The sequence below is a fragment of the Vipera berus genome, assembly GCF_964194415.1.
Source record: "Vipera berus genome assembly, chromosome: 2".
Lineage (NCBI taxonomy): Eukaryota > Metazoa > Chordata > Lepidosauria > Squamata > Viperidae > Vipera > Vipera berus.
Genome location: NC_138203.1, coordinates 79194014 through 79212416, shown reverse-complemented (window position 1 = coordinate 79212416; position 18403 = coordinate 79194014). Strand labels below are relative to the sequence as shown.

The following is an 18403-nucleotide window of genomic DNA, read 5'->3' as shown; positions in this document are numbered from 1 at the left end:
TTGGGCAATAAATCAATAGCCTTGAATACCTGAGCAAATTAAGAGGAAGCTCCCCTTTTCTAAATTCACCCATAAGTGTAAAGTATTCTCACAGCAACTCTAAACATATATATATGTTTGCTCCTACACCTTTAATTCTACGCGGGGAAAAACCCGAATGACCAAAGATCCACATACAAACACCCGCGAAAACCTCAGAAAACAAATATCTATATGTGTGTGTGTGTGTGTGTGTGTGTCAAATGCTTGTTAACTATTTTTAGATTACCTTGCTAGGCCCCAAACATGGGACAAATCTTTATTTCCTGTGTCAGCCTAACCTGAAGGCCATCGACAGGCAGTAGTCACACCGGTGACAGCTCATATTTGTGTAAATTTTAAACTGCTAACAAAGAATTAAGGGAGACACACACACACACACACACACACACACACACACACACACACACATATATATATATATATATATATATATATATATATATATATATATATATACACATACATACATACACACACACACACACACACACACACAGAAGGTATTTTCTGAAAATGAAAATTAGCAAGAGGAGCAGCTACTGTATTTTTTGGAAAATGTCTTTGGTAACAGCATGCATCCCGAATATGCAGTGGGTAATCACAGGGTTTTTTTAAATTAAAATCATCCATTACCTTACAGCGGTATTTTAAAAGAACACTGCACATTGCCTTGAGCGGCAAATGGCAGAAAGGATGTGCTAAAAGGTTTTGGGAAAGAATTACTGAAATAATATCAAACTGTGGGAAAGCCTGAAAAATATTGCCTCTTTCCTTGCACCTCCTCAATTTTCCCTTCGGAGAGCTGAGCAGTCCAGGATTAACGTTTCGAAATCCGAAACAACGGAAAAGCTTCCATAACGTAACTGATCGTGCCCATACCAACCGTAGCAGGGGTCCTGTCAGTTATGCTTGCTTCCAGGGTCTGTGCGTTTATTTTATGGAGCCCACAAGCCAGCCTTTGAACCAAGGAGTCTTTCTCTGCATAAGTCATACTCCGGCTGCCGTCCACTGGAGTAACTTCCATCACGATGCAAAGTTTCTCCATAAGCTTTGAAAATGAATTTCTTGCTGCGTTGGTGAGCAAGTGACCTGAAAGCCAGGATTTCATATCTTTGAAAGAAAAAGAATCAGTCTGTGAATAGAGTTGGTTTGTATCTGTGGATGCATTAAAAAAAAAGGGGGGGGGCGGGTTGGAAATATCTAATGGAAGTAATAATTGATGACAAGTTCTTGCACAGGGTAGAGCCTTCTTAAAAATCCCATTCTAAGCAATTTCACTGAAAGCTTATCAAGGTCTACTGAACTGAAGGGTTGAAAAACAGGACGGCTTATCCCGTAGCTGACTTCTCAAAACCTCTTTTGGCGAGGAGGTTTCAAGCAATTAAGTCTACCACCAAAATCAGGCGCTCTCTGCAGAATATTTTTTCATGAAAGCATTTGAATTTTAGAAAAGGCCTAATGTAACTTTCTAGATAAGCTTCTTAAAAGGTGTGATAGAAATATTCTTGGAACAGGAGGTTCGTGTCACTTTGGAGCTATGTCACCTTGACCGGTAGCAATCTGCAACGAGATAATGCTATTGCTGAAAAGATTTTATTTTTTTTTGTCCAGCTTCACAGATAGATAGAGATATTAAATTCCTATTAACAACCATTTAAATTGCACTTCCACATTCAATAATAAGTCATTGGTTCAAGAGAAACAATGGACTGGTTGAAACAATTGTACTGTATGCTCTTTTGCAACCCTGCAGCATTTTTGTTCTTTCATTAATCCAAAGGTAACAAATATGACACTTAAGACTTGCCAGAGAAGCAGACTCAAAACTGCTTATCCGAATCGATGAATTTACTAATTCAAAACAGAAGGTAAGCAACTGCTACAAATATGACTGTTTCTTTTGCTTTCCTTATAGCTTGGATGTCTAAATCATATGCTGCTTAAAACTACTGAGGCTTGTACCTTAATGCCATACTATTTATATTCTAAGACAAGAGAATATAATTTACCTTATTCCAAGGCAATTAAAATTTTACAACTACAATTACTTATTTCCCCATAGGATTCTGGTAATCAGCCTTCTCATATAATGGGCTTAAGCCTCCAGCACACCCAACGTGTTCTGCTTACTGGTAGATTCGTCAGGTCTGTAATTAATAATTGTGTTTAATGTTGATAAATAAAATTGTCAGTGCTCCTTCTACTAATTGGTATTCTAGATAATGGTTAATAGGTTTATTTATGCCTTAATAAAAGTCTTGTAATTCACTTTCCCCTCTGCAAGTCAGGTCTTAATCTGTCATTACTTGTCTTGTGATATTATCAGGGTAAGATGACAACCATGGCAGAGCTTAAATTCATTCAGGAGAATACCAGGTCTCTTGTTGCTGTAGAGAATTAAAATATTTGTTCTAAAGTTTAAAGTAGAAAGCCTCTCAAGGCATATTTTCAGAGTAACCCAGCTTCCTGCAGGCATATACTCTCATATACATACACTGCTAAAGAATGAAAATGAAGAGATTTCCATTTTCTAGGTAAAATGAAAGACAAATAAGTCGCCCAGAAAATTCTTACCATTTGTTACCAGACGGAAACAGATCTGGTAACATCTAAATAAGTAGGTGCTGCCGAATCAATTTTTTTCTATGAAACAATAAGAGCAGTATTCATTTTTTTAATCGTAGTATGTACAAAACCTGTTCGTATAAAATAATCTCTTCTAATTACATGTCACCTTGGCAGAGACCCAAAGTATGCTGGCTGGCTTACTCCGAGGGATGGATGGATTCATTTATTCATTGTTTGTTGGAGAAATCTTTGAATTATGGACCATTCATCTTTCATTACCAATTGGGCTTAAAAAATCATATTCTTTTCAGAAATGGTGGCCTAGGTGACAAGGTAGGGTACTTCTCTGAGTGCATAAGCCTATGGTCCTCAGGCACTCTAGAAACTTCTAGAATTCTGTAAGATATGATCCAAATGCAGGAAGCTGACCTTAAATATCAACTAGAAATGTCAAAACAGTTATGTACATTTTTTAGTTTTTCTAGCCACGGCATGGAATCAGAGATTGGAAGACGGATTGAATTAAATAATAAAATGTGATGTTTTAAATATTTTTAATCTTCTTTTGATGAGAGTTTTAAATAAAATTGTAATGTGGTCAAACGCTAGAGTTGGACAGATTGAAATATCATAGTACTTGACTGTATCATTCCATTTAAAGTTCAGCCTGTGATAAACATAATTTTCAAGTTAATACCATAACAATCTTGTATTTAAGGCTTGCCAGATAGAATTGGAGGGGGAGAAAGAGGCATGGGGGGAAAAAAGAAAAAAGAAAACTTATCTAGGATAGAAAAGCACATGCCATCTAAAAGCAAAACATCACCTCAACTGAATTTTTAATGAATAATGGTTTTGACTAAAACAAAGAAATGTATGGGTTAGAATCCTTCATGGCTTTGAGAGGTGAAATGAGAATACAACACAATTCCAGAAGGTCCTGTATTCTGCTATATCTATAACCAGAGGGAAAAGAATATATACACTTTAAGTACTTGGCCACAAATATCTAGGAATTACAGTAAAAGCACTAAATAATTTATGTTATGATGAGTGTGTGAGAAATGTTTTATACAAACAGTTACAGTACAAAGAGCAACAAACAAATAGAGCAAGTGAAGCAAAACCCAATGAAAAGTGACAAATATTACTCCAGTGACGGGAGAATGGCATGCATTCTTTTTTCTTCACAAAGGAGGAGGTTAAAATTCCTTCCTGATATTTACAGGCCAAAAAGATTTGTCGCCCTTTGAAATTCGGAACTGCAAATGTTCACAACTGCTCTGTCAAACCGACATCATGTTGGCTTCCCCGCAAACCTGAGTGTAGTGTTAAAAAATAGCCCTTGTGTAAGAATAAATTCTGTGGCCTGGTTCCAAGAAACTACTTTACGTTCACTCTAGAGGTTGCACACGTGTCCAGTGGGATTGCATGTTTATATGTGTCTTTGAACAGCAGACCTCCACATCGTATCTAACTAGTTTGAAACCACTCTCCGTTTCCAAAAGCTGTGGTCAAACAAAAGTTGGCTGTGGTTTAAAAGCAAGCCCCAAATGCCCTTTGATGCATGAAACTACTTGCAGTCTTCTTCAAATTATGGATTTTTGTTGTACGCATTAACTTAAGATAAAGTTCCTTGCCTCATTGAAGATGGTTTTGAAGATGTGCCATCTGGAGCCCTCAGTGGAATTAATAATAATAATAAGTTGGAAGGGACCTTGGAGGTCATCTAGTCCAACCCCCTGCTAAGGCAGGAAACCCTATAACTTTTCAGACAAATGGCTGTCCAGTCTCTTCTTAAAAACTTCCAGTGTTGGAGCATTCACCACTTCTGGAGGCAGGTTGTTCCACTGGTTAATTGTTCTAACTGTCAGGAAGTTTCTCCTTAGTTCTAGGTTGCTTCTCTCCTTGACTAGTTTCCATCCGTTGCTTCTTGTCCTGCTTTCAGGTGCTTTGGAGAATAGCTTGGCTCCCTCTTCTTTGTGGCAGCCCCCGAGATATTGGAACACTGCTATCATGTCACCCCTCACCCTTCTCTTCATTAAACTACACATACCCAGTTCCAGCAACCGTTCCCTATATGTTTTAGCCTCCAGTCCCCCAATCATCTTTGTTGCTCTTCTCTGTACTCTTTCTAGAATCTCAACATCTTTTTTACATCGTGGTGACCGAAACTAGATGCAGTATTCCAGGTGTGGCCTTACCAAGGCATTGTAAAGTGGTATTAGTACTTCACGTGATCTTGATTCTATCCCTCTGAGATAGAATTCCATCTTTGCTTGACCAACTATGTTTCAACAAACTGCAATCCTCTCCAGCACCAACCCACCCCAAGCTGTTGAAGAAATGCATTCTGACCAAACAGAGCCGATGCAAAGGGTAAATATTTGTCACCTTGCACAGGCGTGCCAAAACACAACATTTCTTTGAGCAGTTAAGACCACAGTCACCTAAAATATGGCTTCAAGGAGTGAACTGAAAAAAAAAACAGGCCACCTGGGCAGGAAGAATCCCACACAGAATAATGGATGTGCATATTTTGTCAGCAGCCCCTGAGCCACAACCCCCCAGTCAGCAAGTATCAGTCTTTGGCGTAAATAAGACATTCTTGTGATGTTGCTAGATGCTCAATACCTATCGTGTACTATGGCCTTTATTGCTGGACTTTTTAACACTCGCTAGCTTATGCAGTATCTCCTTTTCATCTCCATTTTTAATTCCCTCAAGTTTTCGGGTATATAAGACAATCATTTACGGAGCATAAGCATAGTGCGGATGTGTGGATGAGCCCAAGATGTCATGTGTTCCATTGCTGTATTGGCCTCTAAAAGTTGCCAATTGTAACACCCAGAGGTGTTCAGATGTTAACTGCCAACAACACAGAACACTCTTGCATCGCTTATTCTTGCTGCACTTATCACCACTACTATTACATGGAGTGGCTGAGCAGAGCCACGAACCTATGCTTTTTTTTCTATCCAGCTTTTTAAAATTATTATTATTATTAAAACCATCTGTATTTCTAAAGGAAGTCACATCTTCTCTTGCAACTCCTTATTTTTCCATTTTGAAAAAAAACCCTCTGAAAAGGCACTATTGACAATCTCTTGTCAGTGCAGAACTCTGTAAATGAACTCTGAAATAATGGCTTAAGCCAAGGATTTTTAGACACTGGGGTACTAAATATATACTATACCTTACTCACTGCACACCTGCGTGGGCAAAACCTAAGGCCTCCCTGCTTTACCTGGGCCAACAAAGAAGGGACACGGTCAAAATGAACCCCCACGTTGCTTAGGCAAGTCTGCAGCTGGCTTGCTTAGGCAGTGGGCTGAGCAGAGTCCAAGCAACTGTTGGCAGTGCTCCCATTCTTCCTGCAGGGGCCTGACTTAAAAACAAAATAAAAAATGTGTGTCTCCCTCTAAGTTGTCAAACTGCTCAGGGAATCCTAACTGACAGTTTGAGAACTCTTTTCTTAAATTACAATGGTCACAGCTGAACACTTATCCTGGCCCAATAAAAAAGGGGGAACCAAATTATGAGTTGATTCGCCAGACTCATCTTCTCCTTGTAGCTACTGATAAAACTCTTCATTGATTTGGACCATTCTGGTTCTTCAAAATACTCATTAGAACATGAATGAATGAATGAATGAATGAATGAATGAATGAATGAACCTTTATTGTCAAAGTACAACATTGAGATTGGCTGAGCTTCCCTTCATGCCCCCACCCCCCAGCTTACAGTGACACAAACCCTCCATCTTATTACACCATGTGAACTAACTGCACAACACACCGGCCTCGCAAGTCAATTATGCATAAAGTTTATAAAAATTATTTCCCGTTCAAAAGCCTAACAGCCCACGGATAAAAGCTGTTTTTCAGCCTGTTGGTGCGGCTGGCTATACTCCTATATCTCCTACCCGATGGTAGGAGAGTAAAGAGATACCGTCCAGGGTGTGAGTCATCCCTGAGAATTTTCCTCACTCTTCCAAGGCAGCGAGCCCTGGCGATGTTATCCAGGGGTGTCAGGGGACAGCCCACAATGTCTTGTGCTGTGCTCACCACCCTCTGTAATGCCTTCCTATCCGCGGCTGTCAGACCAGCATACCAAACCACAATACAATACAAGAGGACGCTCTCTATAGTAGACCGGTAAAAGAGGGTCATAAGCCGTTGTTCTACCCTGTTCTTCCGCAAGACCCTGAGAAAGTGAAGCCTCTGTTGGGCCTTTCTGGCCACCTGGGTTGTATTAACTTTCCAGCTCAGATCTTCGCAGAGGTAGACATCCAACATCCAACTATAATTATCACCAGTTCGCTTACTTCTAGATAACAGTAGTCTATGCTATCAACATTGTCCCTTTTTTAAAAAAGGAATTGATTTATCAAGACAAGACAAGACCAATGTAGAAACCCAGACATTACCTGCCTTGCTAATTACTTCTTGTAGCTCAGCCATCGAACTAAGGACTAAAGTAAGAAGTTCACAACTGGTAAACCAACTGAATGCTTGAAGGCAACGCATCTGCTCCTTTTGTTGTCCTGCATCACAAAATGAGAGAAAAAAAATTAAATCTGTTTCATCCTATAGCAACAGACACCCATTATTTACACAATTCATTACAGCCTGGCATGAAATCAGTAGTGGACACATTTAATTTTGATTTTAATATAATAAATTTAAATATACTTTAAAATCCTTTCTGGATTCTTAATTTTCATCTTGTTCTTGGAAAAGAAGTTATTTCAATTCCAAAAAATGGACAAAAAATATTTCTAATATATTTAAAAGAAAGGTGAAACAAACAATTTCCACATGAAACCAGAAGTTAAAAGGATAGTTATCAAATACCTCCATGGTAAATATAGATTTTGTGATGGAGATAAAGCTTCACATGAAATAAAATGAATGAATAGACAAATTCATTTTTGAACAATGTACCCACAAGTTAATTTTAAGAGTGCCACCCTCTGTAGAAAGACTGTGTTTTAAAGAAGTTACAAAAGAGGAACAAGTTTTACTTGACAAGACTGATATTATTTACACAATTCATTACAGCCTGGCATGAAATCAGTAGTGGACACATTTAATTTTGATTTTAATATAATAAATTTAAATATACTTTAAAATCCTTTCTGGATTCTTAATTTTCATCTTGTTCTTGGAAAAGAAGTTATTTCAATTCCAAAAAATGGACAAAAAATATTTCTAATATATTTAAAAGAAAGGTGAAACAAACAATTTCCACATGAAACCAGAAGTTAAAAGGATAGTTATCAAATACCTCCATGGTAAATATAGATTTTGTGATGGAGATAAAGCTTCACATGAAATAAAATGAATGAATAGACAAATTCATTTTTGAACAATGTACCCACAAGTTAATTTTAAGAGTGCCACCCTCTGTAGAAAGACTGTGTTTTAAAGAAGTTACAAAAGAGGAACAAGTTTTACTTGACAAGACTGATATTGATCTGAAACTGGATTTAAAAATGACAGGATACAAGAATGATATGGAAAAAGCTGCTACACTGAACATATCAAAGAAAGCAACTGATCTCTCAATAATTAAAAGGGATATATAAATAAAAAACCAAAGAGAGTGGCCTTTTCACATAAAATTGACAAAAGAGGTTTGTTAAAGCACTGAAGAATTTTGTGAGAAAAGAAAAAAATGAAAATGTTAAGTTCTAGGACATTATTTGAAGGGACTACAGATAAAATTGGTAAAAGTAAAAGGAAGGAATATAAAGTTGGTTTATTTGATCAAAGTTAAAATATTTATGATATCATCTTTGGTAACCCTTTGTTGGTTGGTTTAATTTGTTTTCTGCCCATCTTGCCGCAAGGATGTTTGATGATCAGGACTGAAACAATGAAGCTTTAAAGATTTTTATTATTTTTTTTTACAGATAAGAGATAGCATATAGGAAAAAGAAATCATTTGTTGTTTTTTAAGAGAAGGTGATTAAGTTACTAAAATTTGATTAAACTTGTGATGAAAGGGAAAATCTGCTACATATTTTTTTTCTTTGTTTACTACATTTTTTTCCTTTTCTGCACTTCCTCTTTTTTTCTTTTATTATTTTTAGTTTCTATTAGTTCGCCTTTTTAATGGTAACTTTTAATAAAATTACTATTAAAATATTTCCTTCTTTGTACCTTAATGTGACATTTGAACACAAGCATCCTTGTTTATAAATGTTTTGTTTTGTTTTTTTTACTTTGCATGTGATCTCATCCAAATGCAATTTAATCCGGGTCGTTTACTATCAATTCAGTAATGAACATTCCAGTACACTTAACACCAACACCGGGGGGGGGCTTCAGTTGTTTTAATTAACTTAGCAAATTTAGTTTCGACATTTTAAACATAATTTCTCTCTTCCAATTGTGAAGCATCGGCTTCCTCCTTTGCCTAACATGATGGTTATTTAAGTACCAAAAGTGTAGTTTGAGGTAAAATATATAAAATTAGCTTGTTATCTTACTTGACAGATTACGCACATCCTTGGAATCTCCAATCCAGACAGGGATTCCTATGCCTTCTCTGACCCCATCTACCCAGGAGAAAAGGGAGCTGCAGGACTGGCCTAAAATCTGAAGCCTGTGAGCAGCCAGGACTGCAATAACACTTTTGCGGAAAAGATGTATCCAGCTTCCGGAATGCTTTTTCTTCTTCACCTTGCTGCTGCTTTGCTTCCTCTCCTCCGGTTCACACAATGCACTGGCCAGTGTCCTGATTTCTTGCTTGAAAATGTCACAGGTGTTGACCTGATCCTGAAGAACATCTCTCTGGATCGACAGGGCACAGGACCGACTGTAGAGGGGATACAGTGCCCCAGCGAGCAGCGCGCAAGCTGCTAGCAGAGATCTGTGTTCTTTCTGTGTCTGTGTCAACAAGGCTTTAAGGTGTGAATTCTCAAGGAGCAATTGCTCTTGGACTTTTTCAATAGCAGAGAACTTGTCTTTGGCTTTTTCTGCCATGTCTTGGTATTTCTGTATTGGATAGAGGAAAAAGATTTTAACTTTCTACAAAACATAGCTACAGAATGAGAATTGATCGGTCTACTGCTGACCAGCCTGCAGTAAGTGAAGCTGACCTACTTTTCTTATATTTATCCTGTGAAATGTGTTTGGCTGACAGTTGATTGAGTAGGCCAAAGTTACCCCATGATTCTCATAGTCAGGAAGAAGTTTGAAAACAAGTCCAAACTTCCAACTACTACATCAGGGGTCTCCAACCCGTGGTCCGTGGACCAGTACCGGTCCTTGGCATGCCAGCAACCAGTCCGCACAAAGAAGCAAGGCTCCATCTGTGGGATGCAGGTAGCACACAAAACCACGCCCCCTTTGGTCCACAGAAAAACTTCCCTCCATGTAACTTGAAAGGTTGGGGACCTCTGTACTACATCACACATTGGCTATATCAAAAATATATTTCTGCCAATACATGATCGAGCTCTGAGATTCAACCTGAATGGCATTATCAGTCAACTATCCCAAAATGCCATCTTCTGGAAAGTGGTTGTAAACTGCAATGGTCAAGATGCACATCTGGGGAACAAAAGAGACTTTAAAAATTACAACAGCAAACAGAGGTTACTGTTGCTGTAATATTTAAAATACAAAAAGTAGTTCTCGATGACGACCATTCCTTCAGTGACTATTCAGAGTTATGACGGTGCAGAAAAAAAAAGACTGATGGCCTGTGCTTGTAGTTACAGCAACTGCAGTGCCTCTGTGATCATGTGATGAAAATCGGAGCGCCTGGCAGCTCAACCCGAGGGGTGCTTCAATTTCCCCACTGGCCTATTCTCCCCCGCCCTCACATATCCTTTTTGACCTCTGTAATGGAAAGTGTCTAACCATCATGTGTTCATCCCAGTTGCCAAGGGCCTGAATCTTGTTCACGTGATCGTGGGGATGCTGCAAAGGTCATAAATTTGAGAACCAGTTGGAAGTCACCTTTTTCAGCGCCTTTGAACAGTCACTCAATGGTTGTAAGTTGAGGACTACCTGTAATTCTGGAGCTGAGTGCAGGACAGGGCAGGGCAGCTAAGGGGCAGGGATGGGGGGAGATAATCCGGTAGGGAGAGTTGGAGGCAATCCCTTACCTTACTGAGGCCTGGGGTTGGAAGAGACTACTCCCGGAATGGCTTGGATTGGGATAGGTATTCTCAATGCCCACAAATTTGCCATTGTTAAGTTCTCACAGTCATTTGGCATCTCATTTTATGACTGCACCAATTTATGACGGCAAGGCCAGTCCCCATTGTGATTGTAAGTCAAGGACTACCTTGACCAAAATCTCTTCACCTTCTCCAATAGAGAAAGCTATTTACATTTAGTGATTTCGACAATGGACCCTGGTCCTGAAGCTATTTCAAACAGGAGAGCGCTCAAAGAACTCAATTCAGTATTGATCCACCATTCCCTCAGCACATCTGGAGGAGAGAGTCGTTAAAGGAAGCAACATGATGCTTGAAATCCCATCCAACCTGTAGAGAGCAAATTAAACTTCTGTTATTCTTTTCTCCCCTAGTCACTGGAGATTTGGCCACTGCTGCCTTTTGTTCAGAAACAGACCTTCGTCCAAACTGTGTGTGAGAAGCATTTCATAGAATTGGTATTCCTAATTACAACATTTCCAAATAAATGGAAAAGGCTGGTGGTTCAGTGATCAAGCACCTATTTTGTATACAAAGCCCCTACTAGATTTACTCTTTAGCATCTCCATGTAGCACTGAAAACACCCCTACGTGGAATATTATTATTAAGCCTCAATCAGAAAATGGGGCCAAGACTTAACTTAGTTAAAGCTGTGGCCTGGCTCATTACAAGAAAGTGTCCATTATTCCTTCCTGCTTAACTTTATGACTAGTAAATCCAAGAGTACAGCACATTTTAATCATGTTATCTGTACAGATGACAACAAGCAAGATCTATGAGATTCAGAAGAACAATTACCCTGCTTTGCAAAGATGACACATGGCTGGGATAAGTTAGTTTAGCGAAAGAGAACAGTAAACTAGGGAAAACCTGCAGAGACAGAAATAGATAGGTAGCAGCTGGAAAGAGGAAAGTACAGGTGATCTTTTAATTACTTTGTAATCAACCCCCTACTTATATATTCACAGATTAATTATGCCTCGGGAAGAATTTTATTTTCAAGAGAACGTTCTTTGTTTTATTTTATCAATCACACATTGCTTTACTTTTCACAACTCTAAAAACTGCTACTCCAACAAGCAGAAAAATGATTGTGAAGAAAAACCTCAAGCCTTAAAGCACATCAGCTACAGTATAAAGACTTAATATTCATTACAACGCACAACAAGAGAGAACATATTTTACAGAGATATCATTACAAGAATATCGAGTGACGACTCCATTCAAAGCTACAGCCCAACTAATGCCCCAAATCACCACCTCATTTCATGAATAAGGAGGTGGGAGATGATGACAACTGGAAATCGTAGGACGGTTCAGATCCCAGGGTTGCTCAAAGGAATGCTCTTCAAGATCCAGGATTAAATCTGAATTGGCTGTAACCATGTACATTCAATAAACGTTTGTTGCAAGCTTAAGCTCTCTACAAGAATCTGCCGAACTAGCAGTCAAAGGAAATGGGCAGGAGATAAGAGAGACATTTAAGTTGGGCTAGACTTAGATCGAAAGGGATGCGGTGGCTCAGTGGGTTAGGACGCTGAGCTTGTCGATCAGAAGGTCGGCAGTTTGGCGGGTCGAATCCCGAGTAACAGAGTGAACGCCTGTTACTCGTCCCAGCTTCTGCCAACCTAGCAGTTCGAAAGCACGTAAAAATGCAAGTAGAAAAATAGGGACCACTACGGTGGGAAGGTAACAGTGTTCCATGCGCCTTTGGTGTCTAGTCAGGCCAGCCACATGACCACGGAGACGTCCTCGGACAAGCGCTGGCTCTTCAGAAACGACTAGCACGCATGTGCAGGGGAACCTTTACCTTTACCTAGACTTAGATCTCTTGTGGGCGAGCAGGGAATCGTGACTTATGATGCGTTTGACCGCTCCCTCGGTCTCAGTTTGATTATCTCCTACAAGAACTTCCTATTGGAAGAAGCCCTTTAGATTCCAGTCTTCTTCTCTACATTCAAGGGAAAAGATGGTGTAGAATATTAATTATTTAGTTAGGGATAAAGGCTCCTCCCCCCCCCCCCCCGTTTTTGCCCTGTTATATTCAGTAGCTAGGACAGGAAGGCCTGGAGGAACATTGTCCATAGGGTCGCGATGGGTCGGACACGACTTCGCAACTAACAACAACAACAACAACATTCAGTAGCTGAATGTACATTCAAGAGATCCTATGTTGTCTATAAAGCTAAGGGTTTTTCTCTCGTTATTTTTAATCTTAGCCTGTTTAAAATGATTTTGCTATTCTGAAATCCTCACGCACTTTGCTTTTGCTTTGCTTTTCCACTACGAATGGTGACCGTGGTTGGAAATTTGCTCTGGAATGGCAGGGGGCATGATCTTGAGGGAACTAAAGGTTGCTGCCTAAGTTGTTATTTTTAAAAAAATGTCTAACTGAGATTTCTAGGGCCATCCAAATCTCACTGATCTTGGATGCTATACAAAGTTAAAAACAATCACTTTCAGGACAACCACACTACCTACCTCCTACCCCCCCCCCACACACAAAAAAAGATGGTCATAAGCAGAGGAATGGCCAAAGTGCTAATACTGCATGGGAAATCAATCCCTTAGTGGAGACACACCCCACTCTGGTTCAAGGCCTGGGGAAAAAGCTAAATTTTCAGAGCTTGCTTGAAAGAAAGCAGAGACAGGACTGCTCAAACATCTGGAGAAGTGGTTGTTTAAACTGCTGGTCTCGGTGACCTTTTTTTCCCTATCTTGATTAATGTCATTCCCGCCCCCTCCTCAAAAAAAAAATCCCAGACTGTGTTGCTTTATATAAGAATCTTGGCAGTGGCAGTCCCAAACTGCATCTCTCAAACAAACAAATTGATCCATTAACCCCAGACTATGCCCAGATTATTCCAGTTTAAGAACTATTGCTCTGGAGGAACGCCAGTCAAGAGGGCAGGAGCTATGTCTACTTTTAGTTCCCCAAAGTGCCATTATTTTATAGATGGGAGCCAGAACATGCCATTTTTCGGGTTTTATCAGATTTTAAAGCTAAAGTCAACACAGAAATGGTTAGGAAATAGAGTATGGAGATATAAACAGTGAGCCAAAATCTTCCTTCATTCAAATGAATATATTTGCCATGAGGACAAAACCTGGGCAGATATGAGCTATTGTATGGGAAAAGTCAAAAGTAGCCCGTAAGATTGTACAAATAGTATAAGTGAAATCCAAGAAGGTCTGTTATGCTGACTGTGCAAAAAAATATTTTCATGCTGACGCTAGCCAAACCAAAAACTGGCAATTGTGTAACTACAGTACCATAAACCATCCAAAAGCTATTCTGGCTGCAAGGCTGGCCATAGCGTTGGCTATGACAACCCTCTTTACACTACTGTTCTTCACAATTTAAAATGTTGAGACCCCAAATGGTAAACTCTTCATTTAACAAGGACCCTAAGCTATGCTGGCTTCGGGAAAAGTGACTTATGACTTACCTCGCACTCATGGCTTCACACCTCCCCCACACACACAATCACATGACTGCAATTGGGGCATTTAGCAACCAGCTTGAATTTATGACTGGTTACAGCATTCTAGGGTCACACATTTGTGATATGAGACCTTTTTTTTGCTGATTTTCAGCAAAAAACACAAACAAAAACAAAACCTTAATGGGGAAATTAGCTTCGCTTAACAACCTGATGATTCGTTGAACCGCCTAAAAATTATCATAAAATCGGGTCCGGCCTGACTTGTCAATGCAATGACTGTCGCTGTCCCAGTTGTGGCTGTAAGTCAAGGACTACCTATCAATAAATTTCCTCATCTTCACAAAAGTTTGGGACACCCCTTGTACTTTGAAATCATGACATGAGTGTTCAGTCGTTGTTATAGCTGGGATTTGAATCTGCATTAAACAACACCAACATCCCAGCCTTTCTCTTTTCAAACTATAGCTTGCTGTAAACAGGGCCTATGGAAAACAACTGCTCCTCTTTTATTAAATACCAGTTAGTTGGCTGTGGATTGCCTCTTGAAGTTGTATGAGTGATTTTCATTGTTTTTCAATTAACCATACAGAATGAAATTTAGACTAACAAGGGGCGTAAACCCCTTGATTATTTCTCCCTTTGTTACACAGAGTGCTTGCCATTTTGTAAACAAACTGTAGAAGTATTATTATAGGCAGGGCTTTTTTTCTCATAGAATGCTCAGAACGGAGTTCCGGCACCTTTTTTGGATGGAAACTTGTAAGGTAGGCAAGGCAGGTTGTATGACGTGTGTGAGTTCCGACACCTTTTTCTTTTACAAAAAAAGCACTGATTATAGGAACAGAAATACTTTCAGCTTCTCCCGTGTCACTTGTTATAGAAGAAACAGATGAAGTCCTGCAAGATTCAAGAACCGTAAATAAGTCCTCTCCTTAGTCAAAACTTTTCCTTTTCTGCTTGGAAGAATAAATGCAGACTGGGATTTTATTGTGTAGTTAAATATTCAAACAAAAGAAATGCAAGCAGAACATAAAAGAGAAATTGCATTTACGTAATGATTACATTTATTAATGACTTCCTATAGCAATTATTTTCATCTTCTATTATATTCAATACTACGAGGGCAATTCGGAAATAAACCTCCGTTTGGTTATCAATGACAGACACTCGCAGATACAGAACTTTTATTATACACATTAGAAAAATACAACATTACATTACTTTTTGGACATAATCGCCATTCAAATTGAGGCACTTGTCATAGTGTCTTACAAGGTTTGAAATTCCTTAGTAGTAGTTGCTCGGCGCCAAATCTGGGCTATGGAAGAGATGATCGAAAACATCCCAACGGAACTGCTTCAAAAGTTCTTGGGTGCGTCCAGCAGTGTGCGGGTATTGGTGTGAACCAATACCACACCGGAAGTGGTGCCATAGAAAATCCCACCAAATATGAAGGTGCCAAAAGATTACTGCTAGTGAAGTTCATGGAGCATGGTTCGACCATCAATTCAGAAGTCTACTGTGAAAAGTTACAAAAACTCAGACGAGCCATCCATACCAAGCCTCGGGGCATGCTGACTTCCAGTGTGGTTGGTTCACGATAATGCTTGCCCACACACCGCTAGATGCACCCAAGAACTTTTGAAGCAGTTCAGTTGGGATGTTTTTGATCTCACACACACACACACACACACACACACACACACACACACACACATACACACACACACACCCATAGCCCAGATTTGGCACCGAGCGACTACTACTAAGGAATTTTAAACCTTGTAAGACGTTATGACAAGTGCCTCAATTTGAATGGTGATTATGTCGAAAAGTAATGTAATGTTGTATTTTTCTAATGTGTATATTAAAAGTTATGTATATGCGAGAGTCTGTCATTGATAAGCAAACGGAACTTTATTTCCGAATTGCTCTCATACAATTCAGAGTGGACCTTTGGAAGGATTTTGCAGGCCACATGAGATTCTCTAAATTTATTTCTGTATCACCCTGAAAAGCCCTATTCTTTTAAAACTAAGAGCTGTTTATGAGAGAGAAAAAAGCACTTATAGTGTCTCCTAAAGACTATATGGTTTCCCTTCATGAAAGCCTTAAAAATATTTTTTTTAGTTCATATTTCATATTTAGCCTATTGCTAAAAACTGCTTTTAATTCCTGGGCAAGAATAGCTACACTTAAATAAGAGGAGGAAGAAAAGAAAAAAACAAAATAGAGCAAAACAGTCTCTAGCATAAAATGTAAATTTTGACTGCAACTCTCCATAATTGTACTAGGAAGCGTTCCGTTTAGGAAAGCTTGTTGGAGCATTACTGTGGTTTTTGTAAGAAAAACAAGTATCCTTTGTAAAAAAGAAAAGGTATAACGGAGACGGAAGGAAGCCAACAGTTAACCACTTTGCAGAAAAGTGTGAAATATGATTGGGTTGTATGTATAATAAAACAAATAAACAAGCTGCAACAATGATGAGGATAATCCTCAATCACTGTATTTGTGCACACACCTAACGAATACATAAAGTGCAAACAAAATGGATATCAATATTTCCTATTAGAAAGAAATACAAGGTCTAATTTTACATTAATTTATTCTCATTTATCCTTAGGAGTCTACAAATGCATTCTATTACATGGCTTTCCCTAAGTTCCATTTCAAAAAGCACAGACATTAGGAGGTAAATACTGTATAAGCTCTAGGTCCGGCACAAAATCTGATACTGTTCTTAAAAGAAAGAAAGCACAATATTCTTTTTTTTTTTAAAAAAAATAAAGAAATGCATCAATCCTTCCACTGCCGTACAAACATTTGAGATGAATGTTTTTGTGTTCAGTATTTTCAATAACTATTTTCTGCTCCACGTTTAGCTAGTTAGGTTACACACGTATTAAAATTAGTGCGGTTGAGAAACATTCCTCTTTTAGTTCTTCCAAGAGCATTCATTTAGATTCTCTTCCTTTACTTTACCCGTTATCTTTCTCTTCTTTTCCTTCCCTCAATTTGCTGATCTTTTTTCCCCAGTTAAAGTTATTATTATCAATTATTGAAGCTATCATTTGAATTTCTATAACTGTCTGATTTGACACAGGAACCAAACAGGACAAGTACAGACTTCCACGGATAGTCAGGACTGCAGAAAAAACAGTAGCAACCAGCCCGCCTTCCATTGAGGACCTGTATGCTGCACAGGTCAACAAGAGGGCTGAGAAAATATCTACAGATCCCTCACATCCTGGACATAAAATGTTTCCTCTTTTTCCCTCAGGATGCCGCTAAAGGACATTGCATGTCAGAACAGCTAGATACAATGACAGTTTTTAGCTTCACGCCATCACTCTGCCTAATTACCACAGTACTGGCTTATGTCTAAGGATATTTACCCATGTAGTATGGCCGTATTACTATTATCCTTCCCATCTTTTTTACTACCTTCTCCTATTGGTATCTTACGATTATATTACTCTGTTCCTTTGTATGAACCCTTGCGAGTTACCTGCACTGGAGAGAATTTCACTCTGTATCCAATCACACTTGGCTAATAAAGTATTCTATTCTGGAATTGAAGGTTCGTTCTCCGAGCTTGTGGGTTGGTTTCCGAACATTTCATTACCAGGCTAGATAACATCTTCAGCGGAGTTTAGGGGATCTTAGTGTCAGTATTCTTCAGTGACCTATTCTATTCTATTCTATTCTATTCTATTCTATTCTATTCTATTCTATTCTAGTCTAGTCTAGTCTAGTCTAGTCTAGTCTAGTCTGTTCCCACATCACATGCTCAAAGTAGGAAGGTTTCTGCTTAATGGTTAATGTCTTTATTTCACCCAGTACTAATCGACTGATTCTTCTTACAGTTCATGGTACTCTTAGTATCCATCTTCAAATTCATAATTCAGAGGCATCTATATTTTACTGTCCTTCTTTCTCACAGTGCAGTTTTTATAACTATATAGCATCACTGAAAGAAATTACGGCTTTAATTTTTCTGATATTTATTGCTGTTAGACTGACCTTCATCCTTTTATGATCCTGTTTAAGTTTATTATTGACTTATCTGAGGTTAACCTCTTCTTAACTCCTTCATCAGACTGCCCATCTTTATTCTTGCCCCCAATAAACAAAACTATCTACCATCTTCACTTTATCACTTCATCAGTT

The 18403-nt window shown here is 38.8% G+C and overlaps 1 protein-coding gene across 1 annotated transcript in view; it reads right to left on the bottom strand.

Annotated features, from left to right (window-relative positions):
• The window catches only part of CCDC171 (coiled-coil domain containing 171), a 203669-nt gene that overhangs the window by 90701 nt on the left and 94565 nt on the right, over positions 1-18403 (bottom strand). Inside the window, exons 18-20 of the mRNA XM_081319831.1 lie at positions 9107-9614; positions 7040-7156; positions 926-1152 (exon numbers count right to left, since the gene is read on the bottom strand). Coding sequence (XP_081175957.1) covers positions 926-1152; positions 7040-7156; positions 9107-9614 — 852 coding nt within the window. The remainder of the gene's footprint in view (positions 1-925; positions 1153-7039; positions 7157-9106; positions 9615-18403) is intronic.